The 13,220-nt window shown below is 40.1% G+C and overlaps 1 protein-coding gene across 3 annotated transcripts in view; it reads right to left on the bottom strand.

Moving 5' to 3' along the window:
* Positions 1-4,608: 4,608 nt before the first annotated feature.
* CAPN9 (calpain 9) overlaps positions 4,609-13,220 on the bottom strand; it is a 41,245-nt gene continuing 32,633 nt past the window's right edge. For all 3 annotated transcript variants that reach the window (XM_042477422.1, XM_042477431.1, XM_042477438.1), the window contains 6 exons: positions 13,098-13,162; positions 11,066-11,134; positions 8,815-8,893; positions 7,849-7,965; positions 6,879-6,937; positions 4,609-4,805 (listed from right to left, as the gene is read on the bottom strand). In XM_042477422.1, coding sequence (XP_042333356.1) covers positions 4,779-4,805; positions 6,879-6,937; positions 7,849-7,965; positions 8,815-8,893; positions 11,066-11,134; positions 13,098-13,162 — 416 coding nt within the window. In that variant the 3' untranslated portion in view covers positions 4,609-4,778. The remainder of the gene's footprint in view (positions 4,806-6,878; positions 6,938-7,848; positions 7,966-8,814; positions 8,894-11,065; positions 11,135-13,097; positions 13,163-13,220) is intronic.

The following is a 13,220-nucleotide window of genomic DNA, read 5'->3' as shown; positions in this document are numbered from 1 at the left end:
ATGTAGGTCTGGGTGCCAGCTGAGCCTCCAGCTGCTTTTGCAGAGCCCTACTACCTCCCAAGTTGCCATTGACACCTGCACTACTAAAAATCAAGGCAAAGGTTGGTTGTCAGCCAGGCTTGTCTGGAGGAGGTGCTCGGTTATTTATAGTTCATCTGGGCCTCACAGGTGTGCCATAATCACTGCATACTGCCTACATAAATGCTATGAACATCTGCTTCTTTCTCTGCCCTGCTGTCTTTCTGCAGGGGTAGGTATTAGTAAATCTGGCTTTTCCTCTGAGAGCAGTGACTACTGGAAACTCTGTTTCTATGACTGCTGGGAACATTATTCCTGTGGCTGCTTGAGCCTCTCCTCTTATGAGTGCAGACCTGGCATGTCCTCTGGGTTCTCAGACTCTATATCAGAGTCAATTCTTAGACTCAGGCGAGTTACAGACAGGCAAAAAGAGGTGTGCTCATGATGTCATGAAGGTATAGCCTTTAGACGGCCCTTACCTGAATGCCGCCATGAACGCATTGCCTGCACGCCCCAAGCGGGAAGAAGCGGCATTAAAAACATTTCCGCAACTGCGCATCTCCATCTATAAGCTGCTGCACCGGTACGCCAGAATTGTTACGCCGCTAATTTAAGTTGCCCATTTAAAGGCTCCGAGTCAGCTGTGTCGCATAATGAGTCGGGGTCCTGGAACATGCGCAGTTTGCACCGAGGCTCTAATTAGAGCGTCAGATGCCATGCAGATGTGGAAGCTGCAGCACAGCTGCACTCTATTTTAATGCTCGTAACCCTAACCCTACGCATGCGCTGCTAGAATTGTGGAAAGTTTGGAATTTAAAGTGAACCCCTACACACATTCCTGTGCCATTTTCACCTAACAATTAAAAAATGCTAAAACTTTAAATATTTACATATGTACAAGGGAGGTGATGGGGGATGGCAGGGGGACAGCGGTGGCAGCGGCGACAGCTGTGGCTGTGCATTGCAGATTCAGCAAGAGCACAGGGACCAAAGGAGAGGAGGCATCCATGATGCTGGTGACACTGGCAACGTGCAAGCGGACAAGGATGCCAACACCAGCTGATCACCAGCTGGCAGGAGACCACCATTGTTCTTGGGTAGGGCAAGGGAAAAAGTTTAAAGGGGCCTGGGTGCTTTAAATGTGCACATATGCTTTCTGCCGCCGGTGCTGACCACCGCAGCTGCGCATCTGCCAGTCGGCAAAAGAAAAAAAAAGCCGTGTTTTTGGCCGCCCGTGCGGAAGCTGCCTCTCTCTTTGCAGCGTCCTGCGAGGCGGCGGTATGGAAGCTACGGGTCAGAAACGGTCCCAGGTGAGGCGTCTTCACTGCCCCCCCATGTGGAAGCCCCATACACCTGAGCCACGCCCCCGGGGCGGTCGGTCTGGAGGCTCCGTATTCAGCAGAATACACCTTCAAGACGTCTTCCCCTGCCCGTCTGTAACCCGCCTCAGAGTCCATCCCAGGGTCCTGGAGACAGGGCATGACAGGTTGCCCTGGATCTCCAGTTTTCATGGGTCATCTCCAGGTGGCACACAACAGTGCAAATTCTCCAGTTTTGGTGAGCTCAGCTCTGGGCAAAAGGAAAGGCTATGTGCAAATCTACAGCTGAGCTAGGATAGCTGCTGTGCTTGCTACAGTTTTGCATGGCTTAAATGATTTGTTGCTGCAATTTGAAAAGACTTACCAGGGGCTTATGTATCTAGTTAGTTAGCTTCCTCCTTTCCTCCCAGTTGTTGTGGCACCAGGCTTCAATCTCCACTCGGTTCTGCATCCAGTTTCTGGATAGGAGCAAGTAAGCTAGATGAAATGTTCTTTACCCCATCTCTCAAAGTAATGAGAGGTAAAAATCTCCTCATTTCACTTTGATCTGGGAACATACACTTTAGTTAAGATTTCTATCTTAATTTCTGAACATGAAAAATACGTCCTGTGTATCACTGTGTGCATGCATGTGTGTGTGCTTGTGTTTGAATGACCAGCTGTGAGCAATAATAGCCGATACTATTTAATGACCTTACCAGGGGCATCCTTCAATCCCAGGGCCTGGGATGATCCCGAATTGGAAACTAGTTGTCATTGCTGATGCCACCAAATTTTGACAGCAGAAACTGCTGAATGGCCATGGCAGTGGAATAGCCCCAAGTTGGGGGGGGGGGGGTTCATGCGACCTCAATTCCTGGAAGTTGCCCACCCCTGCTTTGAATGAGCTTGTCTTCTGTGTGATTTTTTTCGTGAGTGGGATGGCCAAATGCATGAACTGAGAATGTATTGCCTAATCCTTTGTTTTATGGTCTATAGCGGCTGAGGCTGGATAGATTCATCCCTGGGTTCAGTGTGTGTGCCAGCTGTGCCAGAAGCAAAACAAGAGCCTGGATTCCCTTACTGCTTCTAGAATGGAAAATGCACAGCACAAAAGCCAGAATTCAATGGTGGTACACATTCATCCAGCATAAAACCCACATATTTGGTACTAGAATAGGTAAATACATGGTACAGTTAAAGGCTGAATTTGCCTACTGGGATTGTATATGGCTGACAATTCTGATGGCATTTTGACAAAGATGAGAATGCTTTTCACAAATGTTAATGCTAAAGACTTCAGATCTCATCTGATCTTGAAAACTAGCCAGGGTCAGCCCTGGTCAGTATTTAGATGGCAGACCATCAGTGAATACTATGTGCTGAGGACAGTACTGGTAAAATCACATCTAAAAATTCCTTGCCTAAGAGACCCTAATGAAATTCATGCTGTTGCCATAAGTATTCATACAACTTGAATTACATTCACACAGAGATAATGCTCAAATGTTCAATACAAGGTTTTGCCACATTTTACATGTTTTTGGCTGTTTATTCTATACAGCCTACCATTGAAATTTGCTCGCCAGAACTTTCAGTTCAATTTCCCCTAGAAGAAATATGTGATCCTGCCCGCCAGCAACATAAACACATGGAAGTTGTGGTTTTGACATGACCTGTTAATCTGACCTTCTTTCTATTTCAGTCACACTTGTCCTCTAGGAAATGAATCAGATTGGCATTATGAGCAAATCCACTTCTTTTGGGCACAAGGCAATCTGTTTCCAGCCTGGATATTTGTCTGTAATCTGTGCTTCAGAAGTTCATTACTGAAAGCACAAAGAACTAATCATATTTCAGTTTACTCTGGGAGTTTTATTTCATAACATTAGCAATCCAGAAGACTGTATCATTGTATTGCTTGTTGTGGGGTTCATACAAACTAAAAATGTGGTTTCCAATAATCTTCAAACTGCGGACAAAACTAGACTTTAAAAGTGTAACTGGAAGCATTGTCTTCTTCTTTTCTATCAATAATTAGCAAAAAACTCTTGATCAAGATTGGCACTCTAATGACAGAGTAGAAGGACTCTCTATCTCTTCTCCACAGTTACCCAAATTGGATGGACTACACCTGTAATGTTTATTGCCCAAAAGTGATCCATATTTGTCAGTTGACCATATATGAATTCCTTGCCATTAATTGGGGCTCTCTGTTTGCTCTAGAGTAAGACTTGATCCTAATTTTGATGAAGAGATACATTTTCACTTTCTTGCAAGCAGGTCATAAAGGAAATCTTTCCACCATACATTTCTCTGACTCCTCTGTATGGGCAAATGTATCAGGAGGTTGTGATATTGTTGTTGCAGTTCTTGATTTTTGTTGTTTTAAAAAAATATCCTAACATTTCTGTTCTCTCAGACTATTTTCTGGGAGTTCCTGGCAACAGCTGCAACATTTTATTCCCACATTCAAGTGGGTTTCTTTTTAATTCTATGATATATTGGAACATATTCCCTTCTCTATGGCCCGGTACAGACTGCCTAAAAGCGGCGGTCTGGGGCCAATTTTAGGGCTCGGGATTGCGGATTAGGAAAAGGAACAATAGAATGTCTGGGGCATTTAGTCACAAGTAAGAATGGATGAACTGAAGTATTCTAGGTGCATGCAGTTAAGTGCTTAAGGATACATCAGGCGTTAAAGGACCCTTGCTAATTCTATCTGTACAACAAGGTACACAAATTCCAGCCTTCCAGATGTTGGCATGGCAGCATAACCAAGGCCAAAGAACTATGAATATTGCAGTTCAACAACACCTAGAGTTCCACAGGTTGTCCACAAGCTCAGTGACATGTGTCATGAGAAAAGTTGACAAACCAGATAGGGAATTCCCATTGATTGATCAAGTGAACTTGGTTTACCTAAAGAAACCAAAATAGCATTATATTTGTATGACTAGATGCAATCACATGATCACCTTGTTTCATATGGCTGTTTTCCTCAGTGGCATCAAAATCTACTAGCCCGTAATGAATGGGCCACTCCCCCCATCTACAGTTCATTTTACTATTTAACATCTATAGAAAAGGTGGGGGGGGGGAACAAAATGAGAACACAAAGTAATTCATCTATTTGGCAAATTTACTGGGTATCAATAGAACCATGCTTCATAAATTGGCAGTGATTGCTTAGAACTATTCATTCTGTGTAATTAAAACTGTATTAAGGTCCAGTATCTATTTAAATATCAGTTTAGTAAACATATCTCTCAATTAAGTACTTGTCTATATATATTTTTTTAAATAAAAGAACATTTTAACAGGACTGATACCAAGGTAAATATCAAAGGGTGGAAGACACAAAAGCAAAATGTTGTAAGTCATTTCCAAGAGATCTTGGAAAAATTCCGGACTTGATATGAGAGGCATCTTGGGATTTGGTTGAAAACAGGTTGGATTTCTTCAGATGTTCATAGTTAAGTTGATGAACTAAGAAGAAAGAGAGAGAGAGAGAGAGAGAAAATATGTTATAGCTGATGATGCCAATTTGTCACAGTTCTGGTGCCAAGATTTTGGCTTCTACATATTCTCTCTTTAATATGGGGTGGTTTGGTGGTATGGGGAGGTATTATGATTACAAAGTATATATTGATTTGTAGTAGGAAAATAAAAGAAAGACAAAGATAAAGACTCAGATTAGAATCACAGAAATATTAGGCACACTGAAGCAGAAGCACTGACAGTTATTTATTCAGTAGGGTCTAGGAGTTATGGGGTGCAACCCACTTTTTGCTATGGATGATGCATCACGGATCTTGAAAAGTTAATTATGTTCCCAGTTCCAGGCATTTTTAAGATTTAGAGAGTTACAGTACACAAAACTCTCTGTTGATAAAATGCCAATATGATTGGAGCTATAGATTGAGGGAGAGATCAGGCTGGCCAGTTCCACCAGGGCTAGCCTGAAGAAGAAGAGCCCTCCCTCCGGTCCATCTGCCTTGGTCCAGGCCTCAGAGGGAGAGAAGAATGCTGGACCTGATTCCCTCCCCCCCTCACCATTCCCTTCTCCTTTTGTGTCGTGTCTTTTAGATTGTAAGCCTGTGGGCAGGGAACTGTCTGTTATCCCCTCTATTGTAAACCGCTCGGATTCCCAGTGATTGGGCGGTATATAAATAAAACCTATTATTATTATTATTATTATTATTATTATTATTATTATTATTATTATAGATTAAAGGTGGTCAAAGTGAACTTGACGGTAGTCAACGACAAAAGAAAGATCCTTTCTGCACTTTATCACCTTAACAAACTTAAGGCAAACCGTACCATAACTCTATCCGACATTGCCATTTGTCTTTGACAGAGATGGGGTTTTTTTTTGGTTTTGGTTTTAAAAATCAGTTTAGTTCAAAAAACTTTTTCAAGCTCTGCTTTCACAAAGACAAGGGCTTTTTCCCCCATACAGTATATGCCTGTGCATGCACTTCATACATACATATATTAGGGTTGGTATTGTTATGTAATAAAGTAAAATTTTGTTTATTTAGGATGTGCATGCTCGACATAATGATTCACAGTCTGTCTGCCTGCCATCACTGGCACAATGAACTTAGAGCCTTGGTTTGGCTGGATTTTTCTGCTGACACACAAGTAAATAACAGTAGAGGCTTTGAAAGGACTTTCCTAATATTATCCAATTTATCCCTTTATGGGCAGTTTCCCCTTCCCACTCTAGAGGTATGTAATCTGTGAAGTCTGCTGCTGTTCACAGCAGGGGTGTTTGTGTGACCTTCTGAGTTCTTTGTATATATTTTTTTGGCTTTGATGCAAGAAAACAGCCAAGGATCAGACAGACTTGTCCATGAGATCAAAGTGGCATGTCAGACCAGATGGCCATACTCTGCGGGGGTGAGTGGGCAGAGTAACCCAAGTTGTATCCCTTGCTTCCTTTTGAAGCTCACTGGGTTGCTTTTGCCTATGTTACTCTCAGTCTAATCTACTACACACAAGCAATATTTCAACCTGATTTCCATGCAAACAGGCTAGACGCAAAGGATGATTTTCTCTTCCATGGGGCTTCCTTTCTGTCCTCTACATAAAATCCCAGTTCCTTGGTCCTAGAACAGCTGATCTGGTGAAGAAGGGTTCCTAGGCACCAGTTTCCATCAGAAAAAGGAAAAACTGCTGTCATCCTCCAAGACTCCTCCCTTTTCCTGACAACAAACTGGCAGCCAAATGGTGCCCACGAGTCCCTGCCTCCACTCAGGATACTTATGTCTAGCGTCAGACACATGTGAGCCTTCCATGTCCCCTGTCACTTGTTTAGCCTAAAGTTATTTAGATAGAAAGAAAAGTAGGTAGATTTGTCCAAGAGTCAAGTAATTTGTCATGTAAAGCTCCAGGAAGCAAATTTCTACTGCTGGTTACATTCATTTATACTGATAGCAAAATCATCCCATAAAAAGTGAATTGAGGGAAGTAGAAGAAAGAAAAGAGAACTGAAAAAGTGAAAACCCTAAACCCCCAAGATTTCCAAAGTAGTTTATGCTTTAAGATGCTTACCTCACTTATATTCAGGTTAATGAAATCTCTGTTTTTCATACTTAATGCTTGGAACACTCCTGAAATAATAATGAGAATGCGATGGATATATATTACCCTAATACAATCTTCAGCACTGATATGTTCATGGTTTTAAGCTAAACTGTTTCAGAAACTGTGACAAAAATGGGGACAGTTACCATTTACTAGGGAGAGTTTAGTACTCCTGGTGGGATCTCTGAGAAATATTTATGCCTTGGAGGTTTGTTTATAACTTATATTTGTCACATGATGAATTTTATGCTCCAGTAAATGACATGAAGGTGATATTTGGACATTTTCTGAAGGATCTGATTTGGCTTTGGGCTTTACTTTGAGCTCATGAATTTTCTTAGTGTTGCCTGATGGAACTCTTTAAATCTTAAGTATGACATGTAAATATCAGCATTTGTCAAATTTTTGTCTTTAGTGACTCCATATATAATTGCTTAGCAGAGTAAAAACACTGATTGTGAGGAAACAATGGGCCTGAACAGACAGGCCAAAATAAAGCTGCTTCAGACCACTGTTTAAATGAAGCATGCATCCTAAGAGGCTGGAAGCTGCACCAAAATCACACTCCAGTCCTACAAACTGGAGAGTAGCTTTGACGCAGCTTTGGGCCTCTTAAGATGCATGTGTCATTTAAACAGCATACCTCCAAAGTGGCCCGAAGCAGCTTTATTTTGACCTGTCTGTTCAGGCCCAATGACACTAAAAGATAAGGATCATATTGTCAGAGATTTAGAGGTAAACATGGTTTCAAACTCATAGTCCACAATTGTAGAATATTTAGTAGGAGATGAAAGTCCTACAAAAGCAAAAGATGAACAAAGCCAAAACAGTTAGAATGACCCCATAATCACAGCTATTTCTCATCAGACATGATATATTAATGGAAATTAAAAGGCTTTCAAGGGAACTAATAAAGGTAACATGAAAGAATACTCACTGCTGGCATTTTCTAAGCGAATTAGACAGTTTAAGAAGTCATCAAATTCAATCTGGTACTGATCATCAGCGTACCGGAGAACAATCAACTGAAGCAGATAATTATTGAGCTGAAACCCTTAAAGAAAGAGAAATCTGAGTTTCTTTATTAAGCTATTGCATCTGCCAGTCTCCCAAGCAAGAGTTTTAACATGTTCTCAATTAAATTTAGGCTCTACTAAAAATTCAGCATCCTGACAACCTTGTTTCTCATTCTGAAAATGAGCCTAAGTTCGTGTTTCAGGGGAAACTTGCTTGTGTTGCCTTGTAGAAACATCAGAGCCATATAGAGCAGACCTGTGGCCATTCTGGCAGTGGGATACTGGAAGCTGCAACCCACTAAGATTTCCCAAGCTTGTGTCTTCCAGGCTCTGGTTCCAAAAACAATGGATGCTTAAGATTTTCTCCTGTGCTATGTCACAGATAAAATTGTATCTTTGCCTCCCCAAACAAACCATTAGCTATGGAAGGGATGCATTTTCTTCCATTTTTCCTCTCTATAGTGAATATTCCATTGTGGAAGCAGCATGAGGAAACAGATTAACCCCCTTCCCCAGTGGCATAACTCCTATCCAGTTTAGGAGTGAAATACATGGATGGGCCATAAATGGGTCTGTTAAGTCACAATTAGTTTATCTTTTAGTGGGAGACATTTTGGAAAAGCTTGCTGCTGATCACTCACTAGATCCCCAGAATTTCTTGCAGGTGGACTTGCTTCTATGATTCTTCTCTTGCCTTTAACACTATGCTGTCCTAAGCATTCACTTCATGTAGGGACTGGGACCATATGACCCCCCAGATACTGTTGGACTTCAGCTCCCATGACTCTCATCACTGGCTAGGATGACAGGAATTAATAGATTCAACAATATCCAGAGGGTGGCTGTCACCTCTGACTGGGTGGGCCAGATTTTAAGAAAAATGATACCTGCTGCTTTTAAAGCAAGACGAAGTTCATAGGAAGACATGGTGCCAGAGCGATCTGAATCAAAATGGAGGTAGATACCCTGAACCAAAGAAAGAAAGAAAACAATTCTGCAAGTGATAAACATATAAGTGAGAAGCAGGTGAATTAAGATACAGTATTTTCATTTTCTAGGGGACTTTCTTCAGAAAATGCATTTTCGTAGCATCTGCTAATAACATTAGAGGCTTTACCAGAGGTAATAGATTTGGAAAATCCCATCACACACGGTTAATAAATAAAAAGTTAATTGACTCAAAACTCAGAGTTGAATAATTCTTTATTGGACTAGGAAACTATCTTTTTTTTTTAAAGACAATTTTCAGAATTCTTAATCAGGCTGGGCATTACAAAACATAGCACCCCAAATTCAAACTCTTTCTACCTTAATTCTGGATTAGAATATATGAAGTGCTTTCTTTACTTTTTTTGAATTGGGGAACCATCAACTAAAGCCATGCTGGGATTTTTGTTTGTTTATTTGTTTTGGGTGAAGGATCTGCAAAACATTTAATTATCTCATGGACCTGGAACATAATATATTATACCATATCAACTCTGCTTTTGAGCATACATTTAACAGGGAGCCATGACTAATGAGTGTATGATACATGTGTTAGAACAATGTTTGCCCTTACTTGTTGATCAAATATTACATTTTCAAGTATACAAAAAAAAGCATTCTTTAAAAACAACAACCCCACATATAATGCATTAATAGAGACAACAACCATCTATTTCTTCTGGCTGAAGTGCCCCTTCTCTCCCTCCTCCAGATACAGTTTTCAGTGGACTCAGGGCATTCTGGAATAATGGCTATCATCATTTGGAAATATTGTTTACATTGTTCTTCTTACAACACGAGGTGGAACATAGTGACTGTCATGAAGCTGAAACATTGGGACTATTATGTGGTTGCCCAAGCATGGTTACGAGGGCTGTTTTATGTTTTCCACTTACCTACTTTTGCAAGTCTTCCTTGTACAACCCAACTTACTTTCTATTTAATGGGCAATGTAATAGTAATAGTAATAGTAATAAAATTTTATTCGGTCATTGACCAGTATACAATGGGCAATATAAATACTCTGTTTTAGTTCTGTGAACTGTTTTATTATCATGCAATACTGTTTTGAAATATTCAGCTCAGAACAGCTAAACTCAACTACAGGTATTAGTCCCAGCTAGGATACACCCACTGAATCCATTAAAATATGTAATTGCTAACTTACTAGATAGAAATACTGTATATACTCATGTATAAGTCTAGAAATGTTAGTCAAAAAATTGACCCCCCTCCTCCAAAACCTGAGTCAACTTATCCATGGTCATTGTAAGTACTGTACTTTAACTCTTATTTAAAAAGGAACCATCCCCTAGTGAAAAGCAAGAATGTATTCTGTCCTGGAAGCACTGACCCTTGTCTACTCTCACATCCATCCAGCCTCGAGTGTGAGCAGAAACAGTTATACCTGCTGGAATTTTGTAAATTATTTGGCATTGTTTTCCTTTGCTTCATCCTTTAGAAAGGATCTGGCCTTTGGAGGGAGCAAAAAGGAGCCACAAGAGTGGCTTCTTTTTTGCACCCTCAAAAGGGCGCCATAGCCATAGCAGCATGGCTATATGGTGCTCCTTCAGCACTTCATCATTTGGACGTAGTGGTAGAGAAGCTCTATGATGCCATGCGCCATGTGGAGCAGCGCATGGCATTATGGCGGCCTGTGGGTGGAATCAGGGCATGCATCAGCTGGACGCGACGCCCCAACTTCGCCCACAGGCTGGACTTTCAGGCCAGTCTTGTATAGGCTCCCAGTCACTTATTGAGAATTCAAGAGTTTTCTCCTAATCATGAATCAGCATTTTCTTCTATTTTGTACCAACAGTAATGTAATACATTCAAGGTTGATTTTACTAGCCCTCACCCTAAGGAGCATTTCTGACATTCATTATCTCAAAAATATATATTTAAAAAAAAGTGGTAAAAAAGTGTTGTTAATATTTCTTGTAAGTTACTATAGTTTGCACTATAGAAAACAAAACATGTTTCCTGAAATAACTTTTTAAGAACATTCACACTGAAAATGTTAGGCTTCAAAAAATAGCTGTTTCCAAAAGTACCTAAGAAAACCAAAGAAAAATCTAGTTAGTTTTATTCTCATCGTTTTCCCAAACATTCTCATAATTTTATCAAGAAAAAAAGAAAGAACATGCTTACAATCCACTTTTTCAATTTGTCCCAGAAAATTTTGAATTCGCCGAAATCTAATTTTCCATTTCCACTGGACTGATGTAGTTCATGTTAAGGAAAACAAGTACAGTATATCTACCTATATTTATCATTTCATGACTATCCAAGCTGCTCCTAAGGATTAGTGTTAGCTGCTGCTGCTGCAGAAAAAAAAATACCTTCCTACTACGTCACCTAAAGTGGCATTCTATACATATCTGGCTTAGTTTGGTACTAGGATACCCTGTATCCTAGAGCAAGGTTTCTCTCACAGTGAAATGATGGAGTCATTTGGCCCCTGGTAGGAATCCAAAACAAATCCAAAAAAAGAAGCTCTAGAATGCCTCTTTATTCATGGGATAATTGTGGGATAATCATGAAGTTGTGTGATAATCTTTGCATTATTGTGCGATATTGACGGGAGTATACCAAGATGCTCCCGTCTTTTATGCCAGTCAGATAAAGTCCTTAGTCACTTGAGCTAATTCACACTGCAGAAATAAAGCAATTTCACACCACTTTAACTGTCACGGCTCCATTCTGTGGAATCCTGGCATTCATAGTTGGGTGAAGTATTTAGCCTGATCTGTCAGAAAGGTATGGTGCCTCACCAAACTACAAATCCCAGGATTCTGTAAGATAGATTCATGGCAATTAAAGTAGTGTCAAGCTTCTTTATTTCTATAGTGTGCACACACCCTTAGGAGATTATCACACATGGATAGGATAAGGATGGGATCTCTCTCCCATCCTTAGCCCATCTTTGACTGCAATCCTGTGAAAAGCTTTCATATTGCAACACTATTGTTGCATCATTGAAGTGGCATTGCATTAATGTGAACTCCCATTAGTGCAAAATGCTGTGCAATGCCGCTTCAATGACGGGACAATGACAGGATCTGTGTGACATCATTTGAAAGTCATTCCATGCAATCATGGTCAATCACACTTTCTGGATGGGATAATCATGGGATAAGTGCAACATCGTATGAAAATCTTCTCACGATCGTGCTATAAGAACAGGAAAAGATGGGACAAGGATGTTTTGTCCCTTGTCTGATAATCTCTTTAGTCAATCAATGGCTTTCTCTTTTCCACATTTTTCTCTCTGGGTTGCCATATTCTAATTCCACAAATTTAGGTAACCACATTTCCATATCCATATCTCCAAATCCAGGTTCACATCAATAACATAATTTAAAAATATTACTTTTGAAACTGTATTCCAGAACTCATGCTGGATGGGGGATTCTAGGAGTTATACGACAAATATCTTTTCCGAGTTCTGATTGATATACACAGGAAAGGTATACAAACCAATAGGTAGTTGAGTGTGTGTGTGTGTGTATGGCTCTAGGTTCACTTGAAACCCCACAAAGGAAAAGTTGTCAAGGTTTCCTGCTGTTGAGAAAATCTTTAATCTCGATGAACTCTCATAGTTCTGAAGTGTCTGGGGTGTGCCATCTACTGGCAGACTTAATGTAATACTGCAGGCCACAGACTTTTTAATAGTTTAACATAAATCATTTTTTAAACATCAAAATAACCTCAAGATGTGAACCCTCAAGAGTTCCTTTAGTATATACATCAAGTTGCAGGTATCTAAGTTTCACAATTTTGGAGATGTAGCAAACACACTAACAATTTCTCCAGAATTCAAAGATATAGCCATGTTAGTCTGCAGAATCACTATGTAGAGAGAACTTGTAGCACCCTAAAGACTCACTGAAAGAAAGAACTTGGCAGCATGAGATTCCTCAGATGCATTCTGTAGTCTACAAAAGCTCATGCTGCCAACTTCTTTCTTTGGTTAGCGTCAAAAGTGCTACAAGATCTTTCTATATAATTTCCCCAGAAAGCTGTCTAGTCTTCTGTGGCATGTCCTGTTTAGTCCTTTGCCAAAGCATAGAAATAGCAAACAGTTTATTTTCTTTGCATTTGAGGCAGCAAATATTGCAAAATTAAATAAATAAAAATTATCTGTTTCACCATTGAAGCACACACACACAAAAAAGGATACATCCATTAGGGAAATGATATTTTTACATGAAAGGAGACTTATTTTCTTGAATTGTATGTTGTTTGCTGGAAGATAATAATAATAATAATAATAATAATAATAATAATAATAATAATAATAATA

The sequence above is a fragment of the Sceloporus undulatus genome, chromosome 1, assembly GCF_019175285.1.
Source record: "Sceloporus undulatus isolate JIND9_A2432 ecotype Alabama chromosome 1, SceUnd_v1.1, whole genome shotgun sequence".
Lineage (NCBI taxonomy): Eukaryota > Metazoa > Chordata > Lepidosauria > Squamata > Phrynosomatidae > Sceloporus > Sceloporus undulatus.
This window is presented reverse-complemented; position numbering and strand designations above follow the sequence as displayed.